At 41.5% G+C, this 18,436-nt stretch overlaps 2 protein-coding genes across 3 annotated transcripts; one reads left to right on the top strand and one right to left on the bottom strand.

Moving 5' to 3' along the window:
- Nucleotides 1–460: 460 nt before the first annotated feature.
- LOC106601086 (E3 ubiquitin-protein ligase MGRN1) lies at nucleotides 461–10,873 on the bottom strand. Of its 2 annotated transcripts, XM_014192996.3 has the most exons (16): nucleotides 10,519–10,873; nucleotides 10,125–10,243; nucleotides 9,798–9,886; nucleotides 9,341–9,487; nucleotides 8,554–8,671; nucleotides 8,387–8,453; nucleotides 8,154–8,197; nucleotides 7,964–8,011; nucleotides 7,666–7,734; nucleotides 7,269–7,428; nucleotides 6,910–7,019; nucleotides 6,504–6,718; nucleotides 5,602–5,759; nucleotides 5,306–5,416; nucleotides 4,614–4,659; nucleotides 461–4,368 (listed from the first exon to the last, which is right to left on the bottom strand). In XM_014192996.3, the coding sequence occupies exons 1-15, from the start codon at nucleotides 10,604–10,606 to the stop codon at nucleotides 4,619–4,621; spliced, it is 1,584 nt and encodes a 527-aa protein (XP_014048471.2). In that variant the 5' UTR covers nucleotides 10,607–10,873; the 3' UTR covers nucleotides 461–4,368; nucleotides 4,614–4,618. The 2 variants fall into 2 exon arrangements, with proteins under 2 accessions (XP_014048471.2, XP_014048470.2); XM_014192995.3 differs by lacking the exon at nucleotides 4,614–4,659.
- A 57-nt stretch (nucleotides 10,874–10,930) lies between these two features.
- Nucleotides 10,931–16,818, top strand: LOC106601087 (UBA-like domain-containing protein 1). The gene is made up of 3 exons (XM_014192998.3): nucleotides 10,931–11,214; nucleotides 11,567–11,626; nucleotides 15,304–16,818. Exons 1-3 carry the CDS (start codon nucleotides 11,107–11,109, stop codon nucleotides 15,598–15,600), a joined length of 465 nt encoding a protein of 154 aa, XP_014048473.1. The 5' UTR covers nucleotides 10,931–11,106; the 3' UTR covers nucleotides 15,601–16,818.
- The last annotated feature ends 1,618 nt before the right edge of the window (nucleotides 16,819–18,436 follow it).

The raw sequence follows: 18,436 nt of genomic DNA, 5'->3' as shown, positions 1-18,436 counted from the left end.
TCCTGTTAATTATGTCTCGTAGTACTGTTATTAGAGTGAATTCAGAAAGCAGGACACGTTTTGCGTTTTCGTCTTCTGTAACCTCTTCAGACATCTATACAACATATTGGCCCAACATGATACATTTCTGAAATCCTCAAATGTTTCCTAATCACACAAAATAGAATCGTCGTGTAAGTACAATTAGGACTATAATGGTGTCATAGTCAACCAAATGCGAACTGAAAATATGGTCATGCCTCCTGTGAATATGAAATCAACAGTGTTTTTTTTGTGTGATTAGGAAACATCTGGAGGATTTCAGAAATGTATCATGTGTTGGGCTAATATGTTGGATAGATGTCGAACTAGATTACAGAAGATGGAAATGCAAAGTGTCCCACTTTTTCCGAATTCACTCTAAAATGGTCATCACAGATCAATGGAAGTCAAGCATGAGACATACAGTTAAAAACAGAAGTGTTCAACATTACATTTATTTAATTGTTATTCACATGCGGCTGTAGGCTACACATGTAGGATCTTAATTTGAGCCAGTTCGCTACAGCAGGAAAATAATCCTGCAGTAACAGGAAATTTAAATTGTGTGTCAGATTATAATAAATTGACATTTTTGTAGGGGTTGATACATTTTTCGTTAGGGCAAATCTAGTCTGATATTTTAAAGTGGAAATTACAAACTTAAGAAGCCTTTTTAAACCTTGAATACACTACAAGTTTGCATTTCCTGCTGTGCAGGAATATTCTCAGTAACAGAAGATTGATCAAATGAAGATCCTACATCTGTACACAGGGACAGACAGATATTGATAAGAGTTATGAATCACTAAATGTGGTGTTGTCCTAGATACCAGGTCAATACTAGTGAGAAACAGGAACAAGGCACAAGTGTATTATCAGAGTTAACATGGCACATCGTTAGTCAAAGACATATGACATGAACAGTATTAATCCAAAGCAGTTTGGATAGTTTTACACCCCTCTACAACAAAACTCACAAGCGAAAGATAACCTAATGTTAAAGATGCAATGTCTCAAGATACTGCATAAGTAAAATGGTTAAGAAGCATTTTGTTTATTCCTCCTGGGAAAAAATTAGAACACACACACACACACACACAATATAACAACCAAGTAATCATAATGTACTTACTTTTTATAGATTAAATGTATCAATATATGGATTTAACATAATTGTAATTGCTGAACAGTTGGTTTTAATAATGGTTTAATAACAATTAGGTTTCTTTAAAAATATTTAACGAACCATTGAGAATGCAAAGAAATGTTTACATTTACAGCTCTGTATATCAGCCAATGGGAATAAAAACCTCCTAGACTACAGGCTCATACAGCTGTATATCCTGAAACAGTTTCATCACAAGAACACCAAAAATGCAACAAGCAGCAGCCATATCTGTTTAGTTGAAGGCACATAGATCTATATGTATGGTGCTACATCTACAGGGAGGTCAGACACTGCAAGTCATAGAACTTGAGCAAGGCAATGACTATGCCAGGATGACAAGCCACAATATAACTACAGAAATATGCCACATCTACAAATAATACAGTTTGTGCTATACAGTCAGCATAGTGTATTGGCTTGTTGCAGGCTCTAACTTTCTTTGTGTTCAGCTGTTAAGGTGTAAAGCTGGACTCACTAATAATCGATCAGCTAAATTTGAGATATTGTGCATGTAGCTGTAACTACTAATCTCCTTTTTTGAATCCCCAGATTTTCTTCAACAATACACAAATATACAATTTTGCAAATTAAAAATCGACAGAATTTTCTAGTACAGGTACAATATATAAGATATCACATAATTCAGTATAAAAACTAACAAATGTAGATATTTACCGTTGAAGACAACTTGAAATGAAATGCCTCAATTTGACTTGCTATGACAGGGTAAAATGAATGAATCCTCAAAACCTTTAAACATGACACCATTAAATTGTCATGTTTAATCATGTCAAATGTCCACCGAAATGTTTGAAGTTTGCTTTCCAAAACGTTTCATATCATACAAGCACCAAGAAATAAAATGTTAAAAAAGTTATTAGTTTAGATGAATACAACAGGAATGGTATTAATGCTCTCTAAAACAATTAGTGTCAAGCAGTAATTTGAGTAGAGTAAACTGAAAGTGAGTGTGCTTCTAGTACCACCATATGATGGTAATCATATTCAACCACAGGAATCATGCAACGTCCTCCACTGCACCACAACCCCATCCAGAATGGACAAACAATTACACACTCCTAAATGTACAGTTGAAGTCAAAAGTTTACATACACTTAGGTTGGGGTCATTAAAACTCGATTTTCAACCACTCCACAAATTTCTTGTTAACAAACTATAGTTTTGGCAAGCCGGTTAGGACATCTACCTTGTGCATGACAAGTCATTTTTCCTACAATTGTTTACAGATTATTTCACTTATAATTCACTGTATCACAATTCCAGTGGCTCAGAAGTGTACATACACTAAGTTGACTGTGCCTTTAAACAGCTTGGAAAATTCCAGAAAATGATGTAATGGCTTTAGAAGCTTCTGATAGGCTAATTGACATCATTTGAGTCAATTGGAGGTGTACATGTGGATGTATTTCAAGACCTACCTTCAAACTCAGTGCCTCTTTGCTTGACATCATGGGAAAATCAAAAGAAATCAGCCAAGACCTCAGAAAAAGAATTGTAGACCTCCACAAGTCTGGTTCATCCTTGGGAGCAATTTCCAAACGCCTGAAGGTACCATGTTCATCTGTACAAACAATACTACGCAAGAATAAACACCATGGGACCACCCAGCCGTAATACCGCTCAGAAAGGAGACCCGTTCTGTCTCCTAGAGATGAACGCACTTTGGTGCAAAAAGTGCAAATCAATCCCAGAACAACAGCAAAGGACCTTGTGAAGATGCTGGAGGAAACAGCTACAGAAGTATCTATTTCCACAGTAAAACGAGTCCTATATCGACATAACCTGAAAGGCCGTTGAGCAAGGAAGAAGCCACTGCTCCAAAACCACCATAAAAAAGCCAGACTACAGTTTGCAACTGCACATGGGAACAAAGATCATACTTTTTGGAGAAATGTCCTCTGGTTTGGCCATAATGACCATCGTTATGTTTGGAGGAAAAAGGGGGATGCTTGCAAGCCGAAGAACACCATCCCAACCGTGAAGCACGGGGGTGGCAGCATCATGTTGTGGGGTGCTTTGTTGCAAGAGGGACTGGTGCACTTCGCAAAATAGATGGCATCATGAGGATATATTGAAGCAACATCTCAAGACATTAGTCAGGAAGTTAAAGCTTGGTCGCAAATGGGTCTTCCAAATGGACAATGACCCCAAGCATACTTCCACAGTTGTGGCAAAATGGCTTAAGGAAAACAAAGTCAAGGTATTGGAATGGCCATCACAGTGCCCTGACCTCAATCCTATAGAAAATCTGTGGGCAGAACTGAAAAAGCGTGTGCAAGCAAGGAGGCCTACAACCTGACTCAGTTACACCAGCTCTGTCAGGAGGAATGGGCCAAAATTCACCCAACTTATTGTGGGAAGCTTGTGGAAGGCTACCCGAAACGTTTGTGTTAAACAAGTTAAACAATTTAAAGGCAATGCTACCAAATACTAATTGCGTGCATGTAAACTTCTGACCCACTGGGAATGTGATGAAAGAAATAAAAGCTGAAATAAATCATTCTCTCTACTATTATTCTGACATTTCACATTCTTAAAATAAAGTGATGATCCTAACTGACCTAAGACAGGGAATTTTACTAGGATTAAATGTCAGGAATTGTGAAAAACTGAGTTTAAATGTATTTGGCTAAGGTGTATGTAAACTTCCGACTTCAACTGTATGTAAAGCAATCTAATTAAGGACTTGTTGTTTTTTAGTTAAGGTATAGTATGGTTTTAGTAAATCCTTGCAGTGACCACCACAAACAAATTTTGAATCAATGCCAGCTATGGCATGAATCGGTGACCAAAGTAGGAGAGTGGTCTTCTACAAGGCCCAAGGGGACTGGATCATGGAGGAGGGATGGGCTTGGGAGGAGACCATGGCTAAGTCCCAATTTTTCATCCTTCAGGCTAAATGTGCACTTTCACACTCCCCATCATGGATTTAAAAGCATTGGATTGGTGTAATTATTGACTGGAGGGAGATTCCACCATTGTTAAATCCATGCAAGAAAGTGAATTGGGACTCAGCCAGAGAGGGAGAACCGTTGGGCCCAGAGGTTAGGGGTCAAGTTGCTCATCCTCCATGTGAAGGCTGCTGGGGGGACAGAGGAGGGGCTGGCTGGAGCAGTTGGTACTCTGACTCTTCAGGCTCTCTGTTGACTCTGATGACCCTGTGGACACAAGGAGCATGATCCAATTAAACAAGAGGATCTCTTACTCCGGTGAAATAAATCTAAACAGTTACATACTTATCAATACAACCTTGCTGTCAATTTGCATGATAAACAGAGTTACAACCTGCAGCAGATTATTAACCATCTGTCCTGAATCTGACAGATTGCGAAGGATCGGTTTCTCTGAAGCAACGTGACAGAAAAACAGATAGGTAAAGACAGGACAGAGAAGTCCTACATACCACATTTATTCCTCCATACCAATAGAGCAGGCATCAGGACCTAGAGCTGGCCATAGCAAGGCCAGGTAAAGGGACAGGGCAGGTAGTAAGGAAACAGAGAAGAACAAACAGCACACAGGTTAGATGCAAAGCTGGGGGACTGAAAGCCTGGGAGAATAAAGAGAAAAAGAGCCAACAGGTGTTATACGTGCAATCAAAAATGTATGTTTACAATTGGTTTGAGCATTAAAGACATGCTCTGGTACTTTGGCAACTAGTAAGTATTTTTGAAACCTCCTGTTTTTGATGTGTTAATGTGTAGTTCATGCATAATCTATGAGCAGAACTAGCCAAGAAATCCCTGTTTTCTGGAAGCTGTGCAGTGCCATTTTCCCTACATTTACCCCCACGTGGGCCAGCCCCCTAGCAATTAAAGTTTCAGCCAATAATCTTCAGCCTGCCAAGGGAGTGACAGCTAGCAACACTCACACAGTAGAGCGAGAGAGAGACATGGTGCACATATCTGTACATATGTGACGTAGTACTAATTTTTCTGGAGCCACTTTTGGGTCCTGGGCGCTACTTTCAGAACTACTGGCTAAAAAGTATACAAAAGAACCAGAGAATATCTTTAATATCCAGACAAACATACATAATCATGCACACGCACACAGATACGCACAGGCCTGGGCCTTGTGTTATTATTAGCTTACCCCGCAGAGACAGGTCCCCTGGCGGGTCACTCTCTGTTTTGGTCAGGCTGCTGTGTTCACTGCTGTAGTCCTGAAGGATCTCTCTCTCTCCTCCAGAGTGCAGCCTGTCCTCTGTACCACCCACGACAGGAGGGAGAGACAGGGTCACAACATGCAACAAGACCTAAATGTCCTTACACTGGTTTGCAATGTACCCTGGTAGGTATTTCAAGTGATTATTTGGAGGGGTCACCTACCCGAACTTGATGTAGACTGGACTGCCCAACTACGTGCATTCAGAGCATGACAGAACTCACCATCATCTGGGGAGATGGACTCTGGTACATCCTCGGCTGCAGTGGCCTCGGTGGGTGCAGGGCTGCTGGAGAGCAGGGTGTGAGGCTGGGCGTCCGACATCTCAGACAGCTTCTCCTCATCCTCCTCCTGGATGGGTGATGAGGGCGACCTCAGGGTGCTGCGGGGGTCAAACACTTACAATGAGGTGACACTGATAAACAAAAAAACACAAACGACGTGAAGCTTTATAATAAACAGACTGCACTCAACTGTAGTAATTTTATTTTCTGCAGGTTGGCAAAGCTCAGCAATGTCAACTGGATGGATTGCCAAGGACATGCCGTCTAATCAGTTTGTAGCATGGTGCTGGATACAGGAGAAGACCTCTAGCAGCAGCTCACCACAACATAAGGAGAGTCTTTATTCAGACCCTGGGCCAGCTGTTACACAAACTGATGAGCAATCAATCCAGAGTCAAACCCAATGTCAACAAGCAAATCCATCCAGGGCAGTTAATCTGTCAGGGCAATTAACTCAATACTAAAACTAAATCATTCAAAATTGCATATTCTCCAAGTTAGAGACTGTTCAAATCAAATGATAATGTAATGGTGAGAAAAATTACAGTAGCAGGCAGCTGGACTGTAGAGAGCAGCACTGGGACACTTTAGCCCACTTCAGTTTCTCCCCCTTCTTCCTAAAGTGTACACTGGTTCACCCTACCTCAAAAGATTTCAAGACTTTGGATTGGTTTAAATATTCGCTGGAGGGAGGTTCCACCATTTTCCCTTACACCTGTCCATTCCTTTTAAATCCATGAGCGGGAGGGTAGTGTACGAGTGCACACTTCAGGGAGATGGTCCATCTCAGATGGAGGAGAAAGGGAACTGGGCTTATTACTACCCTTGTGTCCCAGGATTACCTGTCAGGTGACTTGCTGACTTTGCCCTTCTGCAGGCCCCCGTCCCCGGAGTGTTCTGGGGAGCCCAGCGGCCGACCCTCCCCTACCAGGCTCCCAGAGAAGTTAATATCATCGTAGAGGGGTGCGGGGGGAATGGAGGGGGACACAGAGTGCAGGCCGTTCAGGGCCTCCAGCAGAGAGATGGGCTCAAAGCCTGGGGGAACCGAGTCTGAGCTCTGGAGAGACGCACACACAGAAAGACTGCTCATATCTTCACTAGTCCTTCACAGTCATTTATTAAAGGCTTTGTAATTGCATAGTGATGGAGTTCAGTTTTGTTAAATATAAGTAGAAAAAGAAACAATCCTTGACACAAATGGTGCCATGTGTGTATTAACAACAAATGCCTGGGTCGTGTGTGCCGTACCGAGTGCTCATCATGGTCCATGGTCTGAGCCAATACAGGGCTGAAAGACACAGGGGACAGCGGCCCAGGCTTCTTTCTCACAGCTCTGATCTGCAGCAAGGCTCGGAAGGCTGGGGAGAGAGAGAGACCAAACACTGGTTACACTACACACTGTCAAATGTGACTGCATCTTCACTAAAATGTCAACTTTACAGCATTTTCCTTAAATCGGCTCAGTCCCCACAGGGCATTCATCTCTACGTCTATTAGGTGTCTCTCTCGCTGAGCTCTGAAACATGGCAGCCTGGCAGGTCTATTTCCTATTAGCTAAGGCATCCCAGTTGGAAGCCTATTGGAAACAAACTAGCGTCGCTCCTTACGCAGTCTGCAGATAGGGCAGTTGTTGGCCTGGTAACGCAGGGTGTCAGCACAGGAGTTGCAGAGACACAGGTGTCTGCAGGGCAGGATGATGGTGTCTCGGAGGTCTGACAGACAAACAACACACTCATTGCTGTTGTCACTGTTCTCATCCTCCGACGGCTGCAGAGAACCAAAAAACATTTGTTAGAGTGATGAACATGTAGAAAACAATAGACTAACCAAGGGTCTGAAAACCTACAGCATAATGAGCCGTATTTCTGGCTTACATTTCTGAAAGATTCAGGTGTGGTTACACCTCTATAATATAAAAAATGTGTTGCTTTCTAACATCCTTTGTAAATTCATCTACTGTATGCATCTACAAAAGGTGTTCCTGGTGAGTTCTAGAATAACAACCTTGGTCTCTTGGTTGTTTTTGTTTTCAATTCCATAGATCTCCTGCAGCAGGTAGCTGACACGATCCACCTATAACAGAGAGCACACATGGTAACAACACGTGGCCAAGGACAGAGAATGATGGGAGGAACACATTGTAGCCTTATGTCCCATAGGGGACAAAGAGGAGGAAGTAAGCATACACGCTAACAAATGTAAGCGTGGTAAATGAACATGTTTTTTGTTATTCAGGCATTTTGTATTTTGAATAATCTACTAATATAATAGAGAAGACATGGATTAACTTGTGTTAACCTACAATTTGCTTCTGCTTCAGAGGCTTGACGGAGAAACTGCCATCCACATGCTTGAAAGGAAGAAATGGTGTTTACTTCACATATTTCATCATGTGTGAAAACAGAACTTCATGACATCAGACGCGGGATGCAAATTTGAGTCAAATTCAAACACTGTCCTCTTCTACTGAATCATCACAATGAGTTACTTACTCTCTCAAAGGCTGCCAGCAGCACATGTGCATGTCCCAAGCAATCTGGAAAAGGACAAACACTAATTCATAAGAGATTACTGTACTCTGTGCATACAGAATGTCTAATCTAGCAACTGCTATTGTGGTACAGCGGAGAGACAGTTGCCAACTAAGTTTGTTATTAGGTCAGCCTTGAGGTGATATATGGAGTGAAGAACATTAACATCAGCGTCAACCGTTTGGACCACCTACCATCCCCTTCATCCACCACAGCTTGGATCACCACGGGGAAAACACCCCTGTCCAGGTCAAAGTTCAGCTGTAAAGACAAAATAAATGGTGACAACAGATTAGTTTATCAACTGTCAGCTGGTGACATCACTCCACAGGATTGAGTGCTGCTGCCCAGATATACTCACATCCTCCTCCTTCCAGTCGGTGAAATCGATTTTGAAAGAAGGCAGGGAGAAATGTTGGCTCACACCCCTCTTATAGTGTACAGTCTCAGAAACCAGGGCTGGGCCCTTTGGGTTGTACCTACACAGGACAGAAACAGTGATGTCAATATCTTATCAATACAAAACTATCAAAGTTAATTTAGTATACTGGAAATATAAGATGTTCTTTTTCAGATCTCTTGTTGAAAGCTCTTTCTTCGATCACAAATAATGAAAAACAGCATTAGGCCTAACTAAAATCCATTTCCGAAATTTCCCTCTTAAATTTGTCAATGGAAAATCTCAATAAAAAACATGCAAAAACAAGCTGGAAAACACATCCATCCACTCACATAATGACCTCAGCATAAACTATTATATTAATTCCCTCTTTAGATGACATGCGTATCCATGGAGACAGGTGGTTGCTAAGGACCCATTGTATCTCTCCCAGTCTGCTTTTTGGAGACTGGCGTTCTATGCTGTACATTGGCCATATTGGCCACTATCATAAGATGTTCTTATACAATGTGTCTTTAAAGTGAATAAATCAATTTCACTGCACATCTTCAGAAATGGATAAAAGGCATGGATTTAATTTCAAATGAGAAATGTAAAATGCTGGATTGTCTTTAGTTAGATATTTGGGAGCAAGAGACAGTGGAAGAAAATCTATATTTCTAATTAATGAATGACTTAAATAGCATATTGATGCTAAGCATAGTCTATCATGTAAATTAAAAGGTTTCTGAATCAGGCTCTTACATACATTGCCATCCCATTGGTGAATTCCTCAAAAGCTTGGCAATACAGGGTGATAGCCACACGAGCATCAGCGTCAAATGTGAACTCCACACCATACAGAACCTTTGGCTTGCCTCCTTCCTCTACTGGAGCGTCAGTGTCATCTTTGTACCTAGTAGTCAAGCAGACAGACAAAACAATGCTAAGCTAGCTTTTTCAAGTGGCCAATTTCAAAATGACATAACTTAATCATAGCTTCAGTTTCAAAGTTAACAACAACAACAAAAATCACTCATGCACCACACTTTATGAAAGCATGTCAATATCAAACAAAACGTAGGCCTAAACAAGTACCGTGAATAGATGTTAAGCTAAGCTCTATCAGCCAGGATTCTTGACAATGAAAACCACTAAGAAAAATAAATGAGGAAAGGTTAGTCTGAAGACTACTTGCTGTAGAATATGACGGTGTTTTTCCTCACCTGACCAAGCGCAGGGAGTCCTTTCTGATATTGACCAGACTTCTCAGGGTCTTCACAGGCTCATGGGGTGCAGGGGTCACGTACGGAAACTAAGCAAAGGTGAGACACGACAACGAGTCTAAGAAAAGCACAGCCCTATGCAGATAAACTTCAAATGCTTTAGCCTAATCAATAGCATGGGGGATGTGAATCAAGGACTACTCCTGAACTTCCACTTCAACTAATATGCTGTACATGTTACTTAACTGTCAGCAGCTTGCAAGATGAAAAACCTAACAGCATAGCTAAGAACCTTTGCCATTGTATAGCGAACTTGTTTGTCCTTACTTGTACAGGCCTATTTCCAAGGAAGTTCAGATCCATGTTTTCTCCAAATAGGTAACCCTCTGGATGGGGAGTGTCAAATTTCTCCCCTCCCATGAAAAAATGGCTGGCAAAGTAATTCCCTTAAAAGAAAATAGAAGTATGTGACTGGATTAGAACCAGGATAAAATCAGGATGGAAGGCCCATCTTTAGTCAGGACAAGATCAGGGCACCGATGCATAACTCTGCCTCATCAAATAAACATCTCACCACGACTGAATATCATACAATTAACCATTTATAGCGTTCACATGTAACGTTAGGCCTATAATGATGCGAGCTGATGAAATCAGTTTCGATAACGTTAGCTATAGCTCGAGTTTTAGCGTTTCAATCCAAATTAATAGCTATATTTACCCGATTTCGGTGGAAATCTGTATGCTGAATTCGCCTGGATATCAATATCCTCAACGCCAGCGATTCTCCGGCTAAGAATCGATCCCATCTTTCCTTGTTGTTGCTAGCTATCTAATTAGCTACAGAATTAGCTAGCCCCTACGCTAGTGTATTTATCGTCCAAGGGACCGTTTTGTAACAAGTTTTAGACTTTCTTCCGTATTACACAGCCACTTATATATCCAATTGTGTACCTGTCAAGAATAACGACAGAACCAAGAATAACAGGGTGTCCGCTAAAGAAAATAAACACAAGTTTCTAGCCAAATGCCTCTGATGTGTGATACGTCAAACTACATGGTGTTAGGGACTTGTAGTTCTCTCTGTCACCGACCGACTGATCGCCCCTCCCCATCGCTCTGATTTGCGCTCTTGTGCTGCCGATCAAAGGGTCGCTAAGGACATATATTTTTTTAAATATTTGGGTTTCACTGCGGACTGTGCTGTCTCCATGGTCGATGAGAGGAAAGGCTAATGCAAGGGAGAATAACCTCAAGGACTGAGCACCAACCCAAGGGGAAAGGTTTAGAATAGCCCGCTTCTGCAAATATGGATGATCTGAAGCACCAAGTTATGATAAATCAGTTCGTCCTGACTGCTGGATGCGCAGCAGACCAAGCGAAACAGCTTTTACAAGCGGCACATTGGCAGTTCGAGGTATGGGAACCTTTTCTTGACAATGGTCTGAGTTTGGTGCATGGAAGATAGATCAGTTACAGAGATCTGTCTGTTTCTCGGAGTCATTAATTAAATACATCTAATTAATACAGTAATGCCAATAATTGTTAAAATAATCTGGTTATCTTTACAACACCCCAGTAGGCTAATGCTATTATGCCAATGAAAATGTAGCTAACTATGGTATTCAGCAGCTTAATGGCACAATGTAACATTTTCACAGGAGATAGTATAATATCGATTTAGGTTGTATCTGTCTGCAATAGGCTATTATATGTGCAATGCACACTGGACTGGTGCTTACTGACACATATATTTTATCTTTCAATAGACTGCATTAAGTGCCTTTTTTCAAGAAACCAATATTCCATACAGTCACCATCATCAAATGGTAAGTATAGAAAACCTACAGTATTATTGATAACAATGAATGATTGATGTATTATTATTATAATTATTATTATTATTACATTATGATGATGATTATTGCAACATCTATGATTATATTTATATTCATGCATTTTGTCGTCCGTGTCCGCCATGTTGTACCGAAACACACGCCTGACAAAAATAAACACACATTGGCCACGTTGTTCATAGTGCCTTGTCATGTACTGTATCATATTACTTACTGTATTATTTCACATGAACGGTGACATGATAGGCTACTATGTTTCTAATACTTATAGTCGTCAAATGAAGTCATGTGAGTTATGGATGATCTGTACCGCTACTATTCTTTTTCTTGAATTGAAGCCTTGAAAATGTGTCTTGTGGGGGAGGGTGGTTGCCGCAAAAGTAAACATTGTTTTAGTAAAAAAAAAAAATGTAAGTGCTACAGCACTTATGATACTGTACATACTATACACAACATATATACACTGTCTTTTAAATTCCAAATTATTACTAAACTTAATGGCAGTGTTAAAATCTTGACACATGTATAACAGGACATTAGCACAGTTTAATCTAGACCATTTGTCATATAGATTGTCCATTTGGCCTATAGATTTCCTCCTTTCGAAACAACATCTGGCTTCATGAGCAATAATATATCATCTTATTTAGGTCTAGAACCTTACCTCTCATAACTTGTCACTGCCATTTCCCAGTGATCTCATTCTGCTTCTATTTTCATTTTCAAACTGATGAAAATAAACAGGATGTGGGCAGACATTAGATTAGATAAGTGACATTGGCAATACATCTGGTGTGGTCTGTTTACATTAGGGGTTGGCTGTCAGGTGTGGCATAAGGTTAAGTTGAGCCCCTTTCATTGACAAATGGTTGACAGGTTAACTATGGTGCAGTATGTGCCCACTGTGTCCTTAAATAGACCAGTGCAGAAAGGCCAAGCATAGGAGAGGCCCGATGCACATGTAACATGATGTGGAGACATTTCAAGCTGGGGAGTGAGGTTACGAAACTAACTCTGTTACACCCAAGGCTATTAAAAGTAATGTTTTTGAAAGTGCTTTAGGGTATTGTTGCTGTTTTCAATAGGGGTTGTATTGTTATGAAGAGCACTGTGACTTTGGTTTAAAATGACACTTCTGACACTTGAACAAGTTGACATGACAAACCAGCATCTGTATATTAATCTATCCCTGGCTTTATAATAACAACAAGGGACTGCGTTGGGTTAATTATTGACTCGCTCTATGGTTGCTCATTGACCTGTTTGTGTTGAAGGTTGGTGAGATTGATTTGTTGGTACAGAAAACAGTAATGTAAGCTGTGTATCACGTGACTCGTTGGACAGTTGACCACATACATGGAAACAGACAATGTGTAGGGTGACTGTGAGTTAGTGAAACAGCTCTGAAAAAGGTGCAGCCTCACAAAAGACAGATTACCCATGATGCCCTCAACAATCTTATCTTGTAGATCACACGATGGAGGTCAGTGTTGAAACTCAACGTGCTTATGGGATGTTACATCCACAGATGATTACATCCCTCATGATTTAAATGCACATAGGGGTTTTAACCACAGCAGGCTAATAAGGCATAGGCTGGTGGCAATATTGTAGACGTGTGGCTTATCACAATGTCCCAGTCAATGTTTAGGATGCCAGGAGGACTGTGGCAGTCATGAATCGAGTCAGTTAAAGAGTCTTCATAACATCGTCCAAAAGAAACAGCTTTTGTAAACTGTACTACTACCCTTGTTATTACTATTTGGGATGGCTATTAGACGTTTAGTGTCTACATTTAGATGTGCTCTGATGCGGGATATAATTTTGAAAGGAAAATGTGTCTGTTTACAAGCCCTTTGAACAATGACAGAGTAGACTGCCTGTTGTACAATAGCACATTGTGTTTAATATGGACAATGCTGGTTGGCAGGATGCAGGGCTTTAGTACAGGGTACAGTTTGCCATTGTTTATTCTGAGGCACAAATATGGCAAACTGACAATAAACAATAGGAAAAGGGATGAGAAAGACCACATTCTCTAAAACAAGCTCTCATGTACTGTTTCCCTGGCTGCAGCTGCTATTACAGGATCCATCCCTATCAAACAGGACTGTTTCTATAGCAACTTTGCAGCTCCAGATGAGAAAATGCACGGTCGGTCTCCTGTGTGTTTATATGTACAGAGCCAGCTGATTTGACTGAGCAGCTGCCACACACCGAGGCCCATACCCTGTGTGTCCACATAGCCAACCCCTTCAACACCCTTCTCCCTATACACTGCTGACCTCTTTCAATGTAAAGCAGTGGAAACTCCCACACAGGCCAGGATGTCTTGTCATTGTGATCAAATAACGGAAGGCCTTTGTATTATACCTGTTTTTCAGCTGAACAGTTTTAACCGTTTTGTAAACGATACAGTATAAAAAAAAAAGTTCAAAATCTAATCTTTGGTCACGGTTTTGTTGCCGCCATGTGTGTCAATTGACAGGAAGTCTGTTATGATCACTTACAATTTATTGCTGCAATTTATTGCAGTGTTATTGACTGAAGCAAATGTAGGCTACCAGTGATCTGCAAAATGACATTTCTGAAGCAGCCAGCCTTATGCTAGTATGGCTGCTGCTGACCCGTTTTTTTGTACAAAGACATACTTGTCCTGAACTGAGCAATGCACACACTAGCTTCACTGTGCATCATAAACGATTACGTTGAATAAAGGCATGTCTCGTTCCTATTGAAGCAGGTCAACGCTAATGCCTGTGGGAAATCCAATGTTTGTTCACTCATTCACTCTTGCATTCTTACTGCACCATAGAAACCTTAGAAATCCATGTGGGTGGGATACTCCACTAATGTTCTTATCAAGTAATAAGGATTTCTTTATTAGCCCGGGGTGATCTTTTTCTTCTTGTACATATTTCAGCTCTCATTAACAAAATGTAGTTAAATTGTCTGACAATCCTCCTAAAGAAATATGTTTACCGCAGTCCAAACTTATTCTGAAGGCAAGTATGTGCCTTGGGGGGGGGGGGGGGGGGGGGGGGGTTGTGTGTGTGTATCTGTTTCCTCTAGTTCCACTACAAATCACATGACTGTTTGAGATATTGCATAATCTATTATGTGGTGGATATCCTGTCCACACAATGAGAAAACAGACATTCTGGTAGCCTTCAGATGTTTGGGGTGAATCCTAACACTGGTTGCTTTGACCTTTTATGTCCTGGAAGGCATGATTCCTTTGGACCCTCTTAGGTTCTTACTCATGGAATGGTGTTTGTTTTGGCTGATTGGTCCTGTGTTTGGCAGTCACAGAGCAGTCTCCTGAGGCCTGCTCTCTGTAGTGTCAGCTGAGAGGGCAGACTCAGGGCAGGATGTGGAATTTGGTGGAAAGACAAAGGGTCAGTCTGAGGAAGTTGGGCTTTGAATGGAAAATATTTTTCCTTTTTCACTTCCACAACTATTATGATGTAGGCACTTCTTAGGACCAGTTGAGGGAGGACATAAGTGTCAAGATGGTAAATCAAACCAAGCATGTCAATTAGAACTGGAGACAATGTTCCAGTAATTACAAAAGTCAGTAGTGAAATATGCAATCATAAATGCTTACAGATTGATGTTCTCTTATTAATGGTTCTCTCCTTTCTCCACAGATGCACACTCCAGCCAACACACCAGCAACACCTCCTAACTTCCCAGATGCCCTGGCCATGTTCTCCCGCCTCAAGGCCTCAGAGAGCTTCAATGGCAGTAGTCCCATAGCCTCCATGGCGACCTCTCCTCCTCAGGTCAACTGGGCCATGGGCCCTTCTGCCCCAGGTCAGACCCAGCAGGGCCTGTGGACTTCTGGGCAGCTGCCCTCTCAGGTGCCTCCCCGTGGGTGGCCCCAAGCTGTCACTCAGCAGGCCTCCAGTGAACAGGCCAGTGTCGCCATGGAGGCAGAGAGATGAGAGCACTGTAGGGGCCTCGCGATAACAAGAGGAACCAATATCGGGCAGTCCTCTTTGACAAAATGAGAAATGAATTGGCTGCAAGGGAAAGCAGAAAACCAAGCGATGTTGTGGACATGCACTGAGGACAGAAAGGAGGAATTATGAGCATACAGCTGATGAACATTCACATGACCCCACATTGTAAAATCTGCAGACAATTTTAGTTAGGCATATGTTTCATTTTTTTTATTGATCTGAAACCAGAGACAAAGATGGACTTGTATGACAAGTGCCGAAGAAGGATCTTCTTGTTGTACACACCGATGTGTATGACAGTGTCATCATCTTTCCTTTGTCTTTCTGGAGTGATGCCAATGGACTGGATGCCTTTGATACTGGGGGTGCACTGCATAAATAACATCATCCTTCTTTATTTTTTAACCAGTGTAAGTGTGTGAATATCATGTGTTCTAGTATTCTAATGTGCTTAGAAACCAACTTGGATCTGCTTTTTCAAACATTGGGTAATGACTTTGACTGTTCCACTCACACAATCAAGGAACACCAGCTATTCAACTATGTTTAATAAGCAACTTTACAAACTGCTCCTCTTTATGTCTTATGTCTGCATTGAATGCTAAAGAATGTTATACTTCAATCACGGTTCAGTGTTTTTTGTATGATTTTGTTTTCAGCCACTAGTGTTCAGAGGAAAAGTGAGATAAAGGTTTCTGTCAGAGTGAGACTTCTTGCTTGATATTCCAGCTGTGCACCATCTCTAAGTAGCAGACAGATAGTTGTCGTTGCTTAAGATGGAAATCAGCATATTAGGGGAAAATAATAAACAGGGAAAATATATTAAAAAAAATATAGATTTAAAAAAAATAAAAATAAGAAAAAAACAGCATATTTGGTGATGCTGTCTCAGGAACTCTCGGCTCAACAATGTTTCGTCTAGGCACCTGATCATCTTTTTTATTTTGTACAATGGAATGAATATTGCAATTGAAAGGAACTGATAAATTCAGGGAAGGCCCCATCCAAACGTTTTCTATTCTACGATCTGTTAATCTGATAATCACACTCTAGTTTTGCTTTGCACATCGGTTAATCTGAACACTCACCTGTTCCTGGATGTTTTCCATGAGACCGCTACCACGACAATTTTGTGGATTACCAGACAATTAACTTAATTCTTTTGTGTTTCTGAATAAATATTGTATGTATTACACTGCATTAGATCTTGGAGTCTGACTATGTATCAAATGGACATGGGGCTCTAATGGAACTATAACCCACAACATCCTGTGTTCTTTTAGTATTTTCCAGATGGCAGTTTATTTCTCAGCGGATGTTGAATCCAGTGAGTTGGTATGACGCAATTTTCAGTCACACACATCACATCAAGGGGATATACACTGTTTAAAAACCAGGGAAAATGTGAAATGGTCTAAACAGATGAATGTTTGGCATTCTCTCTCCATCCTTGGATTGATGAAAAACCTCAGAGCAGACTGAGGAGGAGATGTTGAGTCAGAGACTGTATCCCACACTACAAGGACAGGGACAAGCAGAGACCAAACAGTGCTATGTTATGGCCACTTTCTTGTCTATGTGGTACAGATTTGTTTTTGTATGACAAACCTTTTCACCCCACTGTACTTTCCCCCATCTGCTTAGGAAATCAGCTCTCCCCATTTAATAGACTTTGTCTTCATTCATGTCATCCCCTGTGTATGCTATTCATCTTCTCTCTATTTTGACTTGAGTGTTTTTGTATCCTTGCAAAATCTCCACTTAACTCTTGAAGATCGTCATCAGTTCTGTGAGCGTGGTTAATGTTCCAACAGTCATAACACATAGCGACATGGATTCAAACATTAACCAGAGCCTAGTTGGACTGTGCACCTATCAACCTCAAACAATTATTGTTCTTCTGCTCACATGGTGAACCTCCCTGTATTCTGTAGCTGGACAGGCCTTAGTCTGGCACATTGTATAATGTCATGCTGACATCAGCCTGATCGATCTGATCTGTCTGTACTGAGTTGACAATGAAAGGTGAGTGGCCCCCGAGCAGTCCACCTGTCCTCATAACTCCTCAAAACTCATGGGATTGGTGAGTTGTGTTGGTGTTTGTTTACACTGCAAATTGCTGCACTGAAAAACTGTAAGCAGGCTAGCACAAGATTTCCCTGCTGCGCAGAGCCTTGAAGTACTGTAAGCACAAGCTAGTTTGAGCCAAACTAAGACATGATGGTTTGGGTATACATACTGGAGATTTACTTTTAGCCTGAAATAGAATAGAGGAAATGGTGAGAGCATGCGGCAGGGGAGATCAGCAATTTGACTTGCTTTTGCCCCAAAATGTGGAGAACACTCAGGCATGCAAACATAAACAACAGCTTCTCATAATGCAGAACCCCCTCCTGTTCTTTCTTTCTCTCCCTCTGTTTCTCCCCCCCCCCCCCCCCCCTCTCGATCACCCCACATAACCAGCAGTAATGAGAGGTGGGTTGTGTCTCTTCTGACTATGACTATCCTTGTTTCACCTCCACTTCCCTGGCAGCAGCAGTGCATAAAATACTTTTGAGTCTTCTTTAGACCCATCCTGCTGGACCCAGTCCCCCTCCCTATCCCCGTCACCTCACTGTGTGTGTTTCTGTGTTTGCAGGGCGTGACATGAATACCAGGCAGCTGCCAGGTTGGCCATGGATGATAGTGGAGCTGCCAGGAACACAAGACGAGATGGAGGAGCAGAGCTACATGGCTGAAATTCCTTCAATACACTGCCCCACTCTCTGCTACTCCGTACTGCTCACATTCCAACCCACCACATCCATGACCATTAGGC

The sequence above is a fragment of the Salmo salar genome, chromosome 03 (genome assembly GCF_965601325.2).
Source record: "Salmo salar chromosome 03, fSalSal1, whole genome shotgun sequence".
Taxonomy (NCBI): domain Eukaryota; kingdom Metazoa; phylum Chordata; class Actinopteri; order Salmoniformes; family Salmonidae; genus Salmo; species Salmo salar.
This window is presented reverse-complemented; position numbering and strand designations above follow the sequence as displayed.